The following is a 21,427-nucleotide window of genomic DNA, read 5'->3' on the forward strand; positions in this document are numbered from 1 at the left end:
GCCAAAAGGTTTCAATTAATCTGATTATTAATCTGCAAATAGAATCCTTTCAGTCACATGCGCAGCTAAACAAAACTGTTTTTAGCTTAGATTTGAACATTGTCAGAGTAGAAGCCTGTCTCACATCTTCAGGAAGACTGTTCCAGATTTTAGCTGCATAAAACTGAAACGCAGATTTCCCATGTTTAGTCCTGACTCTGGCACCAGCAGGAGGCCGGTCCATGTTTAGTCCTGACTCTGGCACCAGCAGGAGGCCGGTCCATGTTTAGTCCTGACTCTGGCACCAGCAGGAGGCCGGTCCATGTTTAGTCCTGACTCTGGGCACCAGCAGGAGGCCGGTCCATGTTTAGTCCTGACTCTGGCACCAGCAGGAGGCCGGTCCATGTTTAGTCCTGACTCTGGCACCAGCAGGAGGCCGGTCCATGTTTAGTCCTGACTCTGGCACCAGCAGGAGGCCGGTCCATGTTTAGTCCTGACTCTGGCACCAGCAGGAGGCCGGTCCATGTTTAGTCCTGACTCTGGCACCAGCAGGAGGCCGGTCCCTGAGGTCCTCAGAGTCTGAGATGGTTCATATGGCACTAACATATCCAAGATGTACTTTGGTGCTAGGCCATGGAGAGACTTGTACACAAGCAGAGCTGCTTTAAAGTCTCTTCTCTGAGCCACAGGGGGCAGTGCAGAGACCTGAGAACAGGACTAATGTGATCATACTTCCTGGTTCTAAAGATGTCACTGTTGTTTTGTCATGGTCTTATTGATTGTGATTAATCGTTAAATTGTGCACAGTAATTATAACGTTAAAACTTCATATTGTAACATCCCTGAATGCTGTCTTAGAGAAATTGGGTACAGGGTCTTGGATTTTTCTGACTCCTGTAAAGTTCATCATGAATGCATTAAGTAATTACAGTTTTATAGTTAATTAAAGGTAACACTCTTATTATATAATACAGCTCTCAAAGAAAATGCAAGAAAACATATTTGGATTCTATTTAAAAACTTCTTACAGCATACTCCACCCTATTCTTGAAACATAAACCGCTGTAATGTTATTTCCCTTTAGTTCACATTGTTCTGTGTGTATCCTGTTGTGTGGTGTGCAGGTGTGTGCGTTTGTGTGTGCAAGAGACAGAGCAGCGTCGTCTTGTTATTGCATTGACCATTGAGCTACATAATGGTAAACAGGCAGACTTCTAATGCAATCTACTGCAATGACTGGAGGACAGAAGATATTTTTGTGAATAGATTAAATTAGAAGAAAAAACAACCACAAATAGACTTATGTTTGGAATATGATTGTGCAAGTCATCTGATATTGGCTATTATTATTATTATGCATGCAACTTTGCAAAATCGTATACAAACTCAGACTGGGTTTTAACACCTGCGCCACTTTTAGGATTGAATGACTTATAAGTAGTTTTGTATTACTTCATGATGTATTTTTTTTAATGTATTGGAATGTTTTGAGTGTTTGTTTTTCTTAGATTTTCCTACATCTTTGTTCATCATTGGGTTGTGGTAAACTAGTTCTGATTCATATTTTTGAACAAGTCAACAAATCTATAATTAGAAAAACATAATGATGAAAAAAACTTAGAGCTCCAACGACATTTACTTTGTCTTCTTTTGATACATCCAAAAAACTTAAAGACAATAAGTTAGGAAATGTAATTACCCCTTAACGTTTTTTAACATAGAATGGTTATAATGCTAAATCATGTTTTTTACACTATAATGTCAAGCAACTTGATGTGAAAGTATTCAGAATGCAGTATAGTATGTAAGACATGTAAGAAAATACATTTTAATTTAGATGTTCAGTGGGTATTCTGTTACTATTAACTAAATACATTTCTTCCTTACTCTGGTTAGAACACTACAAACAACTAGGCCTATTGGGGGGGGGGGGGGGGGGAGTTATAGCCTAAAGGAAAACAGAAAAATGTGCATTCTTCGATTGTTCTTGACCTGGAGCGTTGTAAACATTGTTCCTTCAGCGTTTTCCGCAGCAGTCTTTGCACTGACGTTGTGTTAACAAAGCGTTCTACAAATGCACTCTGGGAGCTCCGGGAGGTAACTTGACTCCGCGGTTTGGATTTGAACCCCGCGCCCTTGACCCTCAATCAATAATCACCCCCAACACGACATTGACCTCTTTTCCTCACAGCCGCGCGCAGTACTCTCTCCGCCCGTTAGAGGTCGCGCTGTTCTGCACAACCGAGGCTCGGAGCGGCTCCCGGGGATGGACACAAGCGCTCCCGCATGACAAAGCTTCCACCGTGCCTGGAAAACCTTGGAACCGGAGCACACGGACCGAGCAGTGACGCAGAGCTCTGTTTGCTTTTCTCTGCGTCTTTTTTGTGCGTCTGGATCCCAAACCACCGCCACACGCGCAACTCCAAACGCGCACTCCGATTTACAGTCAATTAAAAAAAAAATCAAAAAAAAAAAAAAATCAAAAAACTAACTCCACTCGCGCTTGATTCCGGCTCGTACGTGAACTTTACGCGAGGATGGTAAACCCGAGCATCACCCCGCGCGCACGGACGGACCTGGCGTGAGGGGGGAGAAGTGGACGCGCGCCGCACCGGACACGCACTTTTATTGAATTCTACTTTAGTTTTGGATACACGGGGGAAGGAGCGTTTGCGCACAGAGAGAGAGAGGAAAGAGAGACAGTGCAGAGGAGGAGAGAGAGACGCAGCAGCAGCAGCAGCAGCAGCTTTTGGCGCTTTCTATGCCGTCAGTCCGCGGAGCCTGAGATGGACGTCAGGTTTTACCCAGCTCCCCCTTCAAGCGTGGGCTCACACACGTTACCGACAGACTCCACTTTGGACTATTACCACGCCAACAAGGTAAACGCGCGTGTACTTTATGCGAGCTTTTTTTGTGCGGCGCGCTCTGACCTGAGTGATCCGGATGACAAGTGCCGCACTTCGAGCTCCCCCCGGGGATAAACGCAGATGGGAATGAACGCAACAAACCGGTCTGCTTTGTCTGTCCGATGCGCGCGGGGTTGACGTGTTTTCATCTGTTTTTGCCCGGTGCATTGAACTTCATTTGGAAAAAGTTAATGAGGATGAAGTGAGGAGGCTCTGCGTGGTGGAAGCGTTGCGCACGGAGCTTTTTTTTATATATATGTATGTCTTAAGGGATGTTATGAGGCTGTTTAAAATCTGTATAAGTCTGTTCAAGCTATTCAGTGTGATAAGGTTTGGATACTGAACGGTTTTGGGGGGAGGAAATCCGATTGTGTTTTTTTCTGATAAACATTTGCGATTGGATTTGTTTATGTTCTAATAGTTTGATTCCGTTCACACTTTAAACAGGTCCAAGAGATTTGTGAAAAGACTGGCGGATCAGCTAACTAAACTTTACTGCATGTTTAGCAGGTTTAATACAAAATAAGAGCATATTTAGTTGGATTTCAGTAATTGCACTCTTTTGCCATTTGCTAATTGCGACTATTCAAGCTCTGATTTAGATTGGATTGTGATATATCTTGGAGCCAATGCGCATTTGTGATCTGCTTTACACAGAGATTCCCACGTGGATCACTGCGCCATCAGTCAAATTAAAAACGCATAAGTTTGCATTTCAAATTGGCAACGTTTGCACAAGTGTACGCGCATTTCTAATATTGCTGGAGAGTTGCGTTTTAGAGATGTGCTCTTTTATTTAGTTTATAAAGTTGTGTATGTAAAAAGAATGAATGTGAAATAGACACCTTATATTTCTGAATCCAAAAATATGTTTTATTAGTTATGTTGCAACACTTAATATGACTTCTGTAAGTAATTTGCATGGAAAAAACAAGGGTACATTACTCTACATACAGTGTTTCTCAAGCAGGGGTACACAAACACAAGCATTTTACCATTCTTCTGATTGTAAAGGAGGTGAAAATGAGTGGCATTTGAATATACAATGTCATTTGAAGTACATCTTTCACCCTTCCCATATATATATATATATTTGACATTTTTTGACGTAAATAGCATTCATGTGATTGCAATCGTTGACGATAGACTAGTCCACACACACGCAACAGCCAAACCTCCACCCAATCAACAGCCTGAACAAACCGAGTCGCCATACATACGGAAAAGACAACGCTTAAACGTGAATCCTTTGAATAGTTTGCTTGCCATAGAGCGCCTGGAGCAATGCCAGCGGACCGCTAACATTTGCTGATGACAAAGTGAAACACTATCCCACAGTACAATATTTGAATTGTTAATCTCCCGTGTTCACATAGAGAGGAGAGGTTATATGATACAAGTGTCCACTGCTCCTCCACTGAAGTACTCCTACTACTGCTATAGGATTGTGTAGTGTATGAACTGTCCTATACCTCTCTTATTTAGTCTATTGATGGAGTGATGTTTACCACTGTCACCGCTAACCTTTTCTTTTGTGCTGCTGTGGCTGGCAAACACGCTCTATTCCAGTTGAATTTAAAATCAGAATGACTTTGGTTGTTTTGTAGGTTTTTTTGTTGCTCGGTGTAACTTTATTACACTATAACAGTCCAGTTGGTCAGGGAAGTGTTGGGTTTCTCTGCATTCAATAACATTATCGTTAATGTAAAGGGTATGACACATGTAACAACATATGGCAGCTTCCACACATGGATGGAGCAATAAGACATTTTTTACTGGCAGTTTATCGTTATTCATCTTTTTAGTTGCGGTTCTGATCATTTGGAAGTGATCTATGGTGGACTTTGAAGTGTGCAAATGATTTTATTCAGTTATCGCTCGTTGTATGTTCCACAGTATGGCATTGAACCTACACATGTGAGTTCTTCTGTGTATATTCTGTGATTGACAGCAACAGTAAAGTGTCTTAGTGCTAGAGAGACACTTTAGGAAAACTAAAAAATGAATTAAAATGAAATAAAAATAACTTGAAGGGGCTGTACCCATTTTGTTTTCATGTACACATAATTTCTGGACTATAAGTCGCACTGGAGTATAAGTCGCAAAGCCAAAAAATGCATAATAAAGAAGAAAAAAACATGTATAAGTTGCACTGGAGTATGAAATGTGGTTGCAAGTGTGAAAATAACAAATAATATCACATATAAGAATAAATATAAGTCGCACCCCGGCCAAAACTATGAAATAAGGTGCGACTTATAGTCCGTAAAATACGGTAATAAAGGAAATTTATTAAGCCCCAGCACAGATTTATTGTAACAGCAGCTCTTGGGGTCAAAATGAGACCACTGTATGCTTTCTGCATCTAATCATGGAGTGGTTTATTCTCCCCAAAGCAGGAAGTGCGCTGTTGCTAGTTGTTGTTAGCTTTACCGTGATGGCAAAACTCTGCTCTGAAAGTTGTGAAAAGCACTTATACACTCATAGCGGTGAATAATTAGATGATAATTAGATGCTTTGAACGCATAAGGAAAGTGAGGAATAGGTTTGGACCACTGCGAACAGTCATTTGAATTAAATAATCAAGACGGTAAACTCGGGTACAGCGCCTTTAATTATAATACACATATATTTATTGTCCTGAAATATTTCTCGTACGTCATTCTAAAGTGATGTATGTATACATTAAATGCACTCCTCCACTATGTAGTCATGCATATTCTGCATAGATCTGTTTGAGTATCGAGTATTTATAGATGTGACTCATTCCATAAAGCATTTTTCATAACGGCTGCGAACATATACCATTAATGGGCCGGCACTGTCACAATGGAGGCCTCCTGAAGGGTGTTGATCATTTACACTTAAAACTGGCTCGCATTATAATTAGCTGGTGTGATTGTGCAGCCACGAACTCCATAAACACATTCATCAGGAAGAGAGTATTTAGATTAGACAAAGCACAAGCCTCGTGGTTACAATTAGCTTCTATATCGTGTACAATGGTGGAGTAGTAAAGTACTCAATGTTATTACTTCAGTAAAAGTACAGATGCAGAATCAACAACATTACTATTAAAAGGTAAAAGTACATCATTAAACAAACGTATACCCAGATTAAAATATTTCACACACATTTTGAGAACTATTACAGTTTTATTTGGAGGTTGCATGTTAATAATACACATGCTGTAAACACTGCAATGGGGTCATTTCCACACACACCCGTTCAAACACCAGCATACTTGGACATTGGCGGCAAGTTGGGTGAAGTGTCTTGCCCAAGGACACAGCGGCAGTTTGCAGTATAGAGCCCCTGCTGCCTCACCTGGTCTCCCCAGTGGTCTCCCATTACTCAGGCCCAACTCTGCTTAAGTAAACCTACGTCAAAAATTTGAAGTTAGATTTACTTGAGTAGAGGACAGTACAGTACAAACAACTGTACTTTAAATGTTGTACTTTCCACCGCTGACAATACATTATCTGATCTTTTAACAGCTTGACTTTGGTATTTCCTGTAAAATCCCCTAAAACTATAACAATACCTTAGGTGGAATGACATTTGTACGGACAGCAGCAGGGGGCGCTAAGACTGCATCTGCTTAAACATTTTAGTTATTTTTATAAAGCTAAAAAACAATCCTAAACTAGTTGCTAGACTGCATTTTTGAACATTTAAGCAACTTTTAATGCGCAATCTATTGTTCCAGAAAATATCACGATAAACAATAATGTTGAAACTACTTTATACAATCGACATAACAACCTCAAAGCAGGACAATCCCAGTTTATCCTGTTCCAAATGAACCATCGTAAAAGAGACACTTGTATAATTGAAGTATAATTGAATACACTAATAGATTCCTTAAGCGACCTTCTACAGCTGAAATGTGTAAATGTTTAAAAAAAAATGACTCCATTAGTGCCAAGATACATATTGAGTCACAAAAAGTATTGTTCCAGAAGCAGCGTCCTGGATTACAATACACCGGGGGGAGAGCAACTGTTTTAAGCTCTGGAGAAGCAGACGTATGCAGGACACTGAAACAGGAGCGATGACACACTAAGTACTTCTTAATGAGTATAAAACATGGTTAAAAGTCTCCAAAGTCTAACGTTATATAGGTTCTTCAAAGCACTTTCATTTTGGATAAAGGTCAGAATTAAGATTGCCCCATTATGGAACTCTATGTGCACTGTATATATGTTTGAAAGGTTAATAATTAGGGACTGTAGAGAATGTGAAATGTGAAGCAGGATGGAGGTGCAGACAGTGATTGACTGATGCTGGTTTGCTGTATAGATCACACTGACAGCAAAATGTCAATTCTAAACTTCTATGAATGCACTTAACCTTTGAGTAGTGGTGGTTATTTTTTTCCTAATTGTTGTTGTTGTTGTTGTTGTTGTTGATGGTGTGGAGAGATGTTTTAGCAAGAAAGACCATCCAACTTTATATTTACTGTTAGTGAACCAAGTGTTCTGTTTGTTTTTTAATTAAGGACACACTAGAAACTTTAATAACATTACATTTCTGTTATTTCCACTCCAGGATGTGATCATTATAGTAGGGTTGCATATGAGCGTCAATAGTTCTGCATTCTACACAACGAACCATAAATTGTATTGTAATTATTCATCATATCTCTGGGAGAGTTTCACTTGGTTTTACTTTACACTTTGTTGCACAATATCCAATTCAATATCTGACGTTTCATCGTTTGTCATTGCAATAATAATGGAATTGACTAAGACTTTCAGAGAAATGGTATTCTCAAAAATGCTATACAAATAGAATCTTAGTATAATAATAATAATGATAATAACAATACAAAATAATATAATGAAATAATAATAAAATAATAATGATGATAATAATAATAATAATAATAATACAAAATAATAATAAAATAATGACATAATAATAGCTCCTCAAAATGCTATACAAAAATAATCTTAGTATAATAATAATAATACAAAATAATATTATACAATAATAATGATAATACAAAATGATGTAATAAAATAATAATAATAATATAATATTAAAATAATAATAATAATAATAATACAAATAATAACATAATAAAATAATAATAGTTCCTCAAAATGCTATATAAAAATAATCTTAGTATAATAATAATAATAATACAAAAATATAGCCGCAAGCGGCAATGATCGGCCCTCGCCACGCCGCCGCCACACCGCCGCCACGCCGCAAGAGGAGGGGGCGCTAACGCGCCCCAATTGTCCTTTTATTACGCCTACTGCTGAATCTGTGACGCTGTCACATCTTCTCCCCTTTGTTTTACCATCAAAAAGCAATTTTATTTTGAATTCTTGGCAAAATGTGCGGCTTTGCCGCACAGACACCGTGACTCTTTGAATGAAAATGTGGATAACTTTTGATGGTCCACCCCTGAAGATGAGTCCCACCAAATTTCAGGTTAATAGGGCTGACGCCCTGGGAGGAGTTTGTGAAAGTCTAAAGTGTAAACATGTTCTGGCGATTTCCCCATTGGAATAACATGAAAGGTTTCGGTCATCGTTACGGCAACGCCATAACAATTATGACATGGGTCTCATTGACATTTTTGATGGGGATGCTAAAATTGAGTTGTGTGTCAAATTTCATATAATTTCGCAAAACTAAACATTTAACCTCCATATAAAATCTGTAGGGGGCGCTGTGGCGCCAAATGAATTTATTTCACTTCAAGTAGGTTTAGGGCAAAGAGTTTAACAACTGATTCTAATTTGACGCAATTCGGACTTTATCTGCGCAAACGGCAGAAATTTTAAATATGGGAGATTTCTGAAATTCTAGCTACAGTTTGCGGCTTCGCCGCACAGAGACCGTGAGAGATATCAATGTAATTTGGATAACTTTTGATGTCCCACTCCTCAGTAGCATTTTCACCAAATTTCAGCTTTTTAGGGCCAACGCCCTGGGAGGAGTTCGTAAAAGTACGACGTTTGGAAAAACTCCGAAGTCATGTTTACATTTGGTTGGGCGGACGGCGTTGCCGTAATAATATTTTTTACTTCTCTTGTCACCATCTACCTCGGCGCCAAATTTCATGATTCTACGATCACATTTTTTTTGGGTCATTTCCCATCTCTCAATGCATTTTTGGTACATTTGGGGGCGCTGACGCGCCAATTTTTTTTATTTTAGAAAAGGGAAATAGCCAGAATGTAGAGAGGCACGATTTTTAGAGGTGTGAACATTTTTGTGACTTTTCGTCAATGTTCACTGGGTGAAAAATAGGGGGGTTGGTCCCGAGAAGAAGAAGAAAGAATAATATTCCGATGCGAAAACAATGTTTCCCATTTTTCAAATATCATAAACTCGCGCTTTCCTACCTCATGGTGTGGGTCCCTGGTCACTGACGGGTACTTTCGTTAATTTTGAGTGGGCTCCGCCCACTTTGTGTTTTTGGCCCTCTATACAGTAATAATGTTCAATTTTTGCATTACATGCTTATATGCACGGAACATGCAAGAGATGGGGAACGTATTCGTGAGCTACTTAGCGCGGTCGTCAGCTCAATGTAAAATGCTCGTTTTGTGCGGACCACAGGTCTGGAAGACCTCCTGTCTGGTACCTGTGCCTAAGACACCGCGCCCCAAAGACCTCAACAGCTTCAGGCCAGTGGCTCTCACGTCCCACCTGATGAAGACACTGGAGCGGCTAGTCCTGGACCACCTCCGCTCCACCGTGAGCTCAGCCATGGACCCGCTGCAGTTTGCATATCGGTCTGGCATCGGAGTGGAGGACGCTGTCATCTCCCTGCTGCACCGCTCTCTCTCTCACCTGGAAAAGCCTGGCAGCTCTGTGAGGATTCTGTTCTTCGATCTTTCCAGCGCCTTCAACACCATCCAGCCGCTGCTCCTGAGGGACAAGCTGGAGACGGTTGGTGTGGAGTATGACCTAGCAGAGTGGATCCTGGACTACCTCACAGACCGACCCCAGTTTGTGAGAGCCCGGAACTGTGTGTCTGACACTCGGACCTGCAGTGTGGGGGCGCCCCAGGGCACTGTCCTCGCGCCCTTTCTCTTCACCCTTTACACTGCAGACTTCAGACATGACACGGACAGCTGTGTCCTGCAGAAGTTCTCTGACGACTCTGCCATCATCGGACTCATCACGGACGACGATGATGCGGAGTACAGAGGACTAGCGCAGGACTTTGTGGAATGGTGTCAGCGGAACCACCTCCTCATCAACGCGGGGAAGACCAAGGAGATGGTGGTGGACTTCCGCAGACGCCACCCCACTGCCCCCTCACCAGTGAACATCCAGGGAAGGGACATTGAGAGAGTGGACTCATGCAAGTACCTGGGTGTTCATCTGAACCACAAACTGGACTGGACTCACAACACAGACCCACTGTACAGGAAGAGCCAGAGTCGGCTCTACCTCCTGAGGAGACTCAGGTCTTTTGGAGTGACAGGGCCACTCCTGAAGACCTTCTATGACTCTGTGGTGGCATCAGCCCTCCTGTATGGTGTGGCCTGCTGGAGCAGCAGCATCACAGAGAGGGAGAGGAAGAGGCTGGACAGAGTCATCAAGAAGTCCAGCTCTGTCCTGGGCTGTGCTCTGGACTCGGTGCAGGAGTTGGGGGACAGGAGGGTCCTGGCTAGATTCACATCTATGCTGGACCATGAGTGTCACCCCCTGCAGGACACTCTCTCCGCTCTGGAGAGCAGCTTCAGTGAGAGACTGATCCACCCTCGATGTGTGAAGGAAAGGTTCCGTAGGTCTTTCCTTCCTGCTGCTGTCAGACTTTATAACAAAAACTGTTAGTACTGAACACTCGCAATACTGACCTAACCATGTGCAATTCTGTCATATGTGCAATTACTGTGAAATTCATGTGCAATCTATGTGCTGTCGTGACGCATATTCATGTGCAATTACTGTCGTGATCACATGCAATGGTATTTATGTATTTATTTATTCATTTGTCTATGGGAGTTTTTATTTATTTATAGGAGATCTTCTACTGAAAGTGTTTTTCAGACTTCCTATAAGTGATCTGTTCTTCTGTATCTACCTCTGTATCTACCTGCGTTGCACCAATGAAATTTCCCCATGTGGGACAATAAAGGAATATCTTATCTTATCTTATCTTATAAAATAATAATGATGATAATAATAATAATAATAATAGACGCTTAAAGGAGCTTTGTGATTAATTGTACTATATTGTACAACACTTTCTTATTGTAGACTCAAACATAATTCCTGCTCAGTTGAGTTCTAGTTAAACTTGTACATTCACCACATAATTGGGACCATAGTTCTTAACCCGAAACTGAACCAGGACTAGTGCAGGGCCAAACCATGTCTTCATCAGGAGTTAAAGGGGTACAAATTAGAACCAAAAGGTGACCGCACCATTAGGTCAATACATCCACAACTTTTATTGTAGTTTTAGTAAAGCACAAAAAAAAAAGTTATTCTGACACACACATACATACGACCATTGCAAACCGTATCATTACGCAACTGTACCTCATTATTCCCTTTACAATAGCATTTGTGTGATTATTTCTGTATGGGCCCCGCGGCTCCGTTGCTCCGCTCCGTCCAGCTCCGGTCGTCCTGCCTGTGCACAATCACAGTGAGTCATCTTTACTTTTCACCCGAGATTCATCCTAATCTTTGTGAAGCCCGTGTGCGCGCCGGGCTGAGTGGGAGGCGTGTTTGTTCTGCATATACACCAGCGCTACAGGCCACTTCTCCACAAACCTGTTTTTAGAGGGGGACTATTTGTCAAATGCATTATGACTTGTGCGTACCCGGCGGCGAAATCACGCCGCTCAAATGAAGTTGGATGGTCTACTGTAGCCCACTTCCTCTACCTATTTTTCTCCCTCTATTTGGTTCTCTGTCTTCTCTTATTTTGCTTTCTGTCTCTTCTCCCTCTCTGCCCTCTCTCTTCTCTTCTGTCATTCTCTTTCGCTCTCTGTATGTCTCCGCTCGGTGTCTCGCTCCTCCTCTCTCTTGATCCTCGTCTTTCTCCCTGTCTCACTCTTAGTCTCTCTCTTCTCTTTTTCTCCCCCGTGTCTCTCTCTCTCTGCCTCTGTTTTTCACTCAATCGATCTCTGTTTCTATTCACTATTTTTCTCGCACCGCTTTCTCTCCAAAGTCTCTCTGCCTTTCCTTTTCTCTTGATCAGTACCCCCTCGTTCACTCTCCTTCACCCTCTCTCTGCTTCTCTTTTTGCTCTTAATCTGTCTCTTTTTGTCTTTATCTGCCTCCGTCCCCTTTTGTCTCGTCTCTATCACCTCCTCTCTCCCTCTTTTCCTCTCTTTCTATATCTCTTTACCTCTCTTGCTTGCTCTTCACTCACCTGTATTTCTGCCTCTTTTTCTCTCAACCGGTCTCCTTTTTCTTCCCCCTCTTTTCTCCTCTATCTCTCATTCCCCTAATCTTTCTGTCTGTTTTCTCTCACCCCGTCTCGACATCTCTCTCCTTCAAATGTCTTCCTACCTCTTTCCCCCCTTTGCTCTTTCACTTCCATCCTTCACGTCTCTTTTTCCTCTTGATCTCTCTCTCTTTTCTCTTATTTATATCCCCACCTCTCTCTTTTGCTTTTTGTTTCTTCTCTCTCTCCCCCTCTTGTTTTTTCTCTCCCTCAAAAGTCTTCCTGACTCTCTTTTACCCCCACTTTGCTCTTTTTCTCCCCCCTCTCTCTGTTTCTTTCAACCGTTCTCCATTCTCTTTGTCCCTCTCTTTCTCTTTTCGTCTCTTCTCTCACTCTCTTTCTCTCTGCCAATCTTTTTTTTCTCCTTCTCTCTCTCTCTCTCTCTCTCTCTCTCTCTCTCTCTCTCTCTCTCTTTCTCTCGCCCCTTCTCCCTCCCTCCCCTGTAACAGAACCTCTCATGTAATTACCCCATAGTTATGCTGTAGCTTTATTATCCAATGGTTTGCAGATGTCATTCTTCGCTCTTTGTTATATCTTGAGTTGCCCCTAACATTTCAGTGCACGCCCAAATCCACCAGGCAAAGTTACAGGTCAGATCTGTGGAAAAGCAAGCCCGCTCACAGACAGAATGTATTATTTTCAAGGGATTTTTTTATAACATTATAAACCCCAATTGACTAAGGCAATATACATGCGTTTAATGGCACACTGTGGAAAATTCCAGGCAAAGCAATAACATCTCCATGGAGACGAGAAGCTTGCAGATCCTCCTCCTGAAATGTGACAGAGTGCACCTTTAAATTAAACGACCTAAAAGTACATGTTATGCATTGGTTGCTTGTAAAACATTTGCTCTTGCGGTTTTGCATTCATTACAGTTTTTAAGTTCCCCGTTTACATACTTCCGTCACGTTCTTGTAGTTCTTTTGGAGAATATAGTTCAAACCGAACATTAATCCGTGTCCAGTTTTTGGGGAAAGCATGTACCACTTTTTAAAGCACTTGTCCTATTTCCTTCACTCTCCATATCATTGTATTAGTCACGGAATACTTCAAAGTACAGACTCGCTCAAATATTCCCCACTTTGAATCCTCCAAATGTGCTTTTTATGCCCTTCTTCCCCAGAACATGGCTGTAATAGGAACAGCGGCTGTAGCGCGCACACAGGAGTTAATTACGTGGAAGCTAGCATTCTTGGTTGGACAACATGGCCTTTTTTTTTTTTTTTTCCTCATTGTGCCCATTCATAACATTCTGCTGAGTAGCCAGTCTGAGTTGCAGTATCCCAGTGCTGGAAAAACATTAACCCTTGGATTGCTCGAGGAAAGCCGCCTGTTTGCAAGGGACTGGAAGCAGCACGTTTTCAGTGGATAGCTGTTTGTGAAAATATGCAGCCTTTAGTATCAAAAATGAGATGCTAATAGATATTAAAACTGGTATCAACACTCATTTGAACATTATCGATGAAAAACAAAAAATCACATTAACAGAACAAATCAGGACGTTTTCTGAACTGTTTTAGAATTATATTGAGCTTTATCAGATTTATTATAAGACCACATGGTAACATAAAGAAAGTACTATTATTTTGTGTTATTGTGTTGATTAAAAAGTGCTTTTTAAGTTATCATTGTGGTGTTAAAATGGGTATTGAGTATCAAGCTTTTTCCTTTGTATTGAAATTGAGTTTAAAACTTTAACAATATTATCTTTCATTAAAAAAAAAAAACACCAGCTAAAAAAAAAAAAAAAAGAACGGAAACTTGCATTATTCATCATTAAAAAAAGGGTACAATATTAAAAAATATATTACATTCACGCGCTTTTTGTGGTTGATGTTATGCTTTTTTTGTAATAGCTCTCCACACATTTTATTTCTTCAATTCTGAATACTGTATTAGACTTTGAGCATAAGCAGTTTGAAATGAAGTTGAAGAGTGGGGAGTGACATTCACCAACATTCTCATAACCCCAAGGTCTGCAAAAAACATATTCAGCACAACAAACCCCAGCTATTATATTTTATAGTGCAAGACATTATGTTTTGATGCCCTTTGCGTTCAAACTTTTTGGCATTATTCACAGTGGAGTTGTTGTTCTGCACATCTAACTTCGTCTTGTCTGATTTACCTTCCCAGCAGCAAAGTCAGGAGGTCACACTGGGAATCGGATTGCCCAGGGCCAATTGTATCTTTGAGTTAATGATAAGTAGATAGATACTGCGGTGCCGTTCTCTGGGGCTCTGCTCTAAACTTCATAACGTACCCTGCGACTGCAATTGCTGTATTTTAATGTTACAACAAAAAGAACTGATTCGAACACGACAATTTTTACTAATTTACGATTTGACTGGATTGTGCTTCAGCCTCTTCAAAGTTATCACGGGATGCTGTGTTTTTTTCAGCCGATTTACACAGGTTTTGGCGCCGTCTTCCTACCTTTCGAGGTAGGACGACAGCGCCATCTGCGGTCCGACTTCTTCAGCACAGTGTCCCAGGTGTGTGAGAGTAAGAAGGGCCCCCTCGTCCCGGTTTACAGTCTCATGGGCATTTTTCTGTATTTCAATTGCCTCCTTTATCCAGCGGTGTGGTTCCCAAAGATGTTTGATCCATCCCAGTCGAAGCTTTCAGGTGAAAAACAAACAAACTCTGGTCTGAAAAAAAAAAGTGTTTAAAAATGTATCAGAAGACCAAATTAACATCAATAGACAATCTTTTTTTAGTTTTTTTCAATATGTATTTCATGTTATTTTGTGTATTACCTCTATGTCTGTATTCTTTTGATGAAACATTTTTTTATTTAGAAAATTTAGATATCACCCTTAAAAGAATAATGAAAATTTGATCACAAAAAAGTGGTGCTCCAGGGGATAAATTAAAATCAGTTATTCTTACCAGAACGTCATTGTTAGTAGAGACGAGTATAATAAATGTGAATGTGGCGTATTTGGCCTCGTCCTCTTGTGCAACCGGTACTATAGTGAAGGTGAGAGGTGTTCTCCGTGGCGCTGTCTTTCTGCACTTTATAATGTGGGGCAGACGTGAGTCAGAGCTACTAGAGGTGTTAAGAGGGTCATAAGTCATGTGCCCTCAGAATAGATAGTAGAGTTGATCCCGACTGGTTAGCTCCTTAATCACCCAGCTCTCTGCAGACGCTGGCTATTTATGTCCCTGATTGATCACATCGAATGCACATATTTCAGTCGTGACGGAGCATTTTTAAAATCGCTTTCCAAATACGCATTTTGATATATGGTATGACTCGCACTCTGTTCTGCTTTCCATGGAATTATACAGTTTAGAGTTTTGACCTGCATTTTATTGGATGAATCGTTGTATGAAGAAGTGTTAAACCGGGCGATTTTTCGTTTTGTTTTTCAATGCAAAATGTTAAAAGAAAATCCTTCAGAGACGTACTGAGAGTGCACGGGATGGAAGGCGGCGCTTTATTCTTTTAGTTCAGCAATTCTCACATTTTAAGAGCTGTCTTTAACTTAACAGCCAGAACTAATATACAAAAACAAGACTAAACCTGGACAAAACAACAAGAAAATAGACTAAATCCTCTCAAACATTCGAGAATTTTTGTATTTTGTTGTATTTGCAGACCTATTATTTTTCTCATATGGACAGTTACACATCTCGTCTAGATTTTAATAACAGCCTGTTAAGAGCAGTGTGCAATGACCCCGGGGACCCATGTCCAGATCTTGAGCCAGGTTTGGTCAGGACTCGTCTCGCTGGAGGATTAGCTCAGTGTTTTTCAATCTCCTCTGAATGTCGGCACAATGTTGAAAAGATGTTTCGCCAGACGGTCCACTCAAACTTTATCAAATGACAAATACGAATGTCAAGATTATTCCGTTGATTAAAAAAAAATACATAATCTAAATGCAAAAAAATATTCAATTTCATAAAGCTGGGGAGGGACGGGAATGAAATGAACCTGAAAAGTTGTTTGGTTAAAGTCTCAATAAACATGAATAATCATAAAATAGTGATAGTGATTTTGATGTATTTTTATTTTTTGATATTGTAACATGAAAAGTGTAAATAATGCATGTATTTGGCATTAGGGATATTGCACTTGTGGTAATTTTGGGTCTTTTCTGTTTTCGAATGGTTTAACTCTGGTTATGTTTACTCCAAAATAGCCCATTTCTTTATTTTTTTTCAAACAAATTAGACAGCCTGGCAACACACAACACACTAGTATGTTGAAAAGTAACGGATTAGCCTTCTGCTGCACATTTTGGGTTCATGCGGTAAAACCCAGAGAAAATCCACCCAGAATACTTAACTCCACAGCAATGCCAGGAATCGAACCTGGAACCCTCTCACTGTGTGGACAAAGAGCCCCCCTTTCAGCCACCATGTGAAAAAACAATTAAAAATGTAAGTATTGTAGTCAAGCTTTGTTTTGTTTTTTCTACTCTGATCTGAGATGGAACTTTGAAAATTATAATTGCAGTTTTTTTTATTTGCAAATTGCCACTATCCGAATCGCAATGTTGATACAATTAGAATTACTCTGAAAAAGACTCTTGTCCTTGCTCCAGTCCCCGCACCGCTGTTTGAGAAGCCCAGCTCTCGTCTGTCATGTCATTCAGCGACGTGGAAACCAAAATGAGCTGCTGCCACCAGATGTGTTCCACTCTAGATAGAGACTTGAAAGACAGACGTTTATTGTTTTAGGGCGGTTCAAACCCAAATGCTCCCAATACGCTGATTGATGGCTTTCACCAAAGAATGTGGCTATAAGTGACGGACTATAAGAAAAAGGAGAATTCAAACTGATTTATTTAACCGCTTTGCCTGCTGACGACAAGCTTGGCTACTGTTGCATTTCAAAGCAATTCAATAAAAGAACAAATATGCAGTAATGTCGCTTTGATATTGGCAAAATACGGCCTTGGTTTTTCCATATGAAAGAAATAAAATAGGCCGTGGAAGCACAGTGAGAACATTGTGAAGCGCTTTGTTTCAATTAAAAGCCTGTGCCAAAGGTAACAATGAAACTGCTGTGGCCTCGTGTTATGTGAGTGTTGAGTTTGGTAGCAGCCAAAGCTACTGTCTGTCTGCGGTTGAGTGAACGGGTCAGGAAGTGAGCTGCTCGGATACTGTTTGCAGCACTTTATCAAGCATTTTTTCATATCTTTTAATATGATTTAGAAGTGGGAGATTTAAGTTGACTCTTTGTAAAGCAATGTTTTCTTTTTTTAATTTGTTTAATTAAAGAACATATAAAAAAATAAACAGAAAAAGAAAAACATTACCAGAGAAAGATACAAAATAAAAGCACCAGTCATCCAACAAATAAAACTAAAAAATTAAAATCTTGGCCTAGAGAACTCTTAAAGAAAATAAAAATGTCCCAATTCGTCCAAAGTCTGTCAGATTTGTCCATTTTCAATTGAAGTCCGAATGTGATTTTTTCCATTTTGCGCATGTCCATTATAATCATAGTCTAGTCCTTGATCGTCGGTGCCTTTCGTGCTGTCCATTTTTTTGTGAGGGGCCTATCCAGTTTTAGATTTCAACATCTTTGTTTAGTTTGTGTGTGTTGTAAGAACAAATTTCACCCACATGACTCACCCGTATCAGTAAGGACTGTACAGGAAAACCCTGCATAACGTATAACAATGTTTTCACGTTTATTTTTACTGCAATCAAAGTTTTAGTCCTCTGTAAAATCCACTCTGTACAAAAATAAAAATACTACAACTCTTCAAATGATATCTTTTTTTGCAAATTAACTCTTGAATTATATGAACTAAACAAAAGATGCAAAAGTACTTTTGCATATTTTTTTTGCATGTAAAAGTAGTGGGTGTTACTGCAGTACTACTTCTGGTACATATACTTTAAAAGAAGATTGAACCAAGCCTGCTCTGTGGTACACATACTAGTTTTATTGGTAATGCTATAAAATAAGGTTCCTAGCTAAACTCTTTTATTTATTTTTATATGTTTATACAGAGACAACCCAATGAGAGAAGTTCTTTATTTCATGTGTACCCCGTTTAAACACAACACGGAATAAAAAACAAGCAAACAGTCAATAAAACAAACAGATACATCATAATGGAATGTACCAGCTTTTATCACTTGTTTTTTGAAAACATTTTAATAAGCAGCTTATTAAGACACTTACATGGTTAATTAACACACACATGTTTTTGGTTAATGGCGTAACATTTATGGTTTAAAAGGTGCTAATAAACAACTAGTGCTTATTAATGCTTTATAAATAGTTTACTTTTTTAACCATTTTAAAGCATCATCATTTTTCTCCTTTCAAAGTGCAAAAAATACTACATTTACTACCGGTACTACTAATCACTAATTTTATACTTAAAAAATATGCAAATGTGCTAAATGTGTGTGTCCCTTAGGCAGGCGTTATAACATTAGTTATTTACATAATAGTAAATGTATGAGAAAAAAACAACAACTTCAGCCACACTTTCAGAACATATAAAAAGCCTTTCATTGTTCCTGTGCCCCTTTTCTATGTGAAGCAGTTCAAACAAGGCTAAAACAATAGCTTGACAGTTGTTTAGCAAGCGATGCTTTGTAGACAGTTCTGTTTTTTGAGAAATGAAATGATCAGAACCTGAACATTGGAAGTGTATTGATGTTAAAAATGACTCAGTTCAGACCATTTTCAGTCTTCAAAAGGAGAATGTGTCATTTCTTTAAAAACAAACAAAGCCTCTGGTATGTTTGGATGAGGGATTAAAATGCCTCAAAAGGTTAGTTTAGCATAACATTGGATCTTTATAGTTCATTTCATCGATAGCATCGCTTCTCATTTAGAAATGATCTATACCTCCATTTTCTTTGCTTGAATCCTCTTGAGAGAACGCTGATCTTCATTAGAGTAATTGCGTCATTTCATTTATAAACAAACAGAGAGTGATTTTTTTCAGAGATGGAGATTACAAGAGCAGTTATATTGGCCCTGGCAGATTTATGTTTCAAAAAGCCCCACATAAATGAACCAGAAGAAAATGCATATAAACAATTGAAACGGGCGCAGATGGAGCTCGTCATTTCTCTCCCTCTTTTTCACTGAAAAGAACTCACAGCTTGGCCATTTCGAGTTGTAAATGCTATGTTAGGGTTAGGTTTTACTATCATGTTTTTGAGGCTACAGGTCTTTAATTCAAGCTAAGGACAGGAAATGAAACACTGACGAGAGACTGGGAAACATGCACGTTTGAGTGATGTATTTGGCTTGAAAGGGTCACTGAATACTTTGCGAAAGGTTGTGGACTTTAGTTTGGATGAATACTATTGGAAGTATGTTTTTTGGAGCATAGTTTTGAAAGATTTGTTGTCCTAATGCTAAATATATAATGAATTTGTTGTGTGTTAACTTGCCAAAGAAAATACAATAATCTCTATTAACTTTGAGATGAATTATGCAAACCAACATGTTCTGTAAAAAGCTGTAAAAATAGAATCAGTCTTACATTTTGTTGTCCAATTCTGACTATATTGACAGTTGCTAGTTTCCACGTTTGGACTGTATTGTTTGCATTGTTTATTGGCCTTTACATTTGCTCTCGAGTCCCTTTGCGTTGGCATAGTAACGTATGTATTGAAAATCGCACATGACATGGCCTCAGGATTTGGGAATTACCATGGGGAAATAAAAAAAGCTAGCTTGTCCCAACATGCTAATGTAAGCAAGCTGTTGTACTGAATGCAGTTTGACAGAAATGTTCAGAACAAATCCGACCGTGATTTAGGGACTTAAAAACACTTCAAAAAACAGATATCTCACTTTCTACCATTGAGGACTGGGAAATTTGAATGTTTTCTGAGCAAATGGAACACGTAACCAGGAATAATGAAGCGCAAATGAAGCTAAATACAACTCCAGCTATGTTTTTAAAGAACAAACAATGTTTTAAGCTGAAAAATAGTACATTTAAGATAAGATAAGATAATCCTCTATTGTCCACACATGGGGAAATTTCGGTGTTACAACAGAGTAGATACAGGAGGAAGGACAGATAACTTATAGGAAGTTTGAAAAAAAAATATTGAAAAACTCTTATAAACAAAACTAAAAACTCTTATTAACAAAACTCCTCTCATATCTTAATAGGGAATGGAGGAAAAATAAATACAATAAAATAAAAAGATAAAATAAAATAAAATAAAATAAGATAAAATAAAATAAAATAATAATCAAATGAAGTACAGTAAAAATAGCTAGCATAGCATGTTATGTGTGCTTTAAATGATTTCCGGTGTAAGACAATACAAATAGACTCGGGTAACTTTAATGTATACACAAGGGAAATTACTACAGTTAATTATGTGCAATCAGCAAAACAGTTCCCAAACATGCAATATTTACAAGAGATCGGTTAAAAGGATACATCACAATAAGCATGTGTGTGCTTGCAGTTGGCGTTCAGACCCTGGGCCACACCTTTTTACATTTCCCCTGACATTTCTTAGTTACATAACACATTTTGTCCATCTGCACTTGCACACCCTTGTTGGCAGTCTAGAGTCACCTATTTAAACATAGGTGTCCGGCAGCTCTGGAGCATATAGGTCCCAATAACACTGCGGAAGAATGCAGCTGTCAGTGAGGAGCCGTGCCTCACAAGCCTGGGCAAACAGCAACAGTTGTCTTAGCTTCCCGAGGTATGTCCAACCCAAACACAAATGGAAAGATGGCAGCTTCTAGTTCAGACCACCGGCCCACTGGGTACACAACCGTATATTTGCACACATATTAGACTAGTCCGCACTCGCATAACGTAAACAAGCCCTCAAATACAGGCCGCAGACATGTTTTCCAGACATTAGCGCTCTCTGATGAGTTTGGGGACTCGTGATAAAGCCTTAGAACGATTTACAACGTGGACTTATCAGAGGTGATTAGATATATGATATGATTTATTTGTCTGCTTATCGTTTTTAGCGACTTCCCCTTTAAACCACACGGCTGCTGTACGCTCCTATAGATGCATTTTCACACGCGATGCTGAAATGCTGCAACACAAACACTGCTGGAATGCTTTGCAAGTTACTCCAAGTATCTTCACCTGCACGTTTTGTGAGTCTCAGATGGTGTATT

At 39.6% G+C, this 21,427-nt stretch overlaps 1 protein-coding gene across 2 annotated transcripts in view; it reads left to right on the forward strand.

The window, feature by feature from the left end:
* Window positions 1-2,663: 2,663 nt before the first annotated feature.
* Window positions 2,664-21,427, forward strand: part of tox2 (TOX high mobility group box family member 2) — a 187,216-nt gene continuing 168,452 nt past the window's right edge. For both annotated transcript variants that reach the window (XM_072452599.1, XM_072452600.1), the window contains exon 1: window positions 2,664-2,858. In XM_072452599.1, the coding sequence (XP_072308700.1) occupies window positions 2,766-2,858 (93 nt within the window). In that variant the 5' untranslated portion in view covers window positions 2,664-2,765. The remainder of the gene's footprint in view (window positions 2,859-21,427) is intronic.

Source organism: Eucyclogobius newberryi, unplaced genomic scaffold (genome assembly GCF_026437365.1).
Source record: "Eucyclogobius newberryi isolate DKJ021-1_F unplaced genomic scaffold, fEucNew1.0.hap1 SCAF_19, whole genome shotgun sequence".
Classification (NCBI taxonomy): Eukaryota; Metazoa; Chordata; class Actinopteri; order Gobiiformes; family Gobiidae; genus Eucyclogobius; species Eucyclogobius newberryi.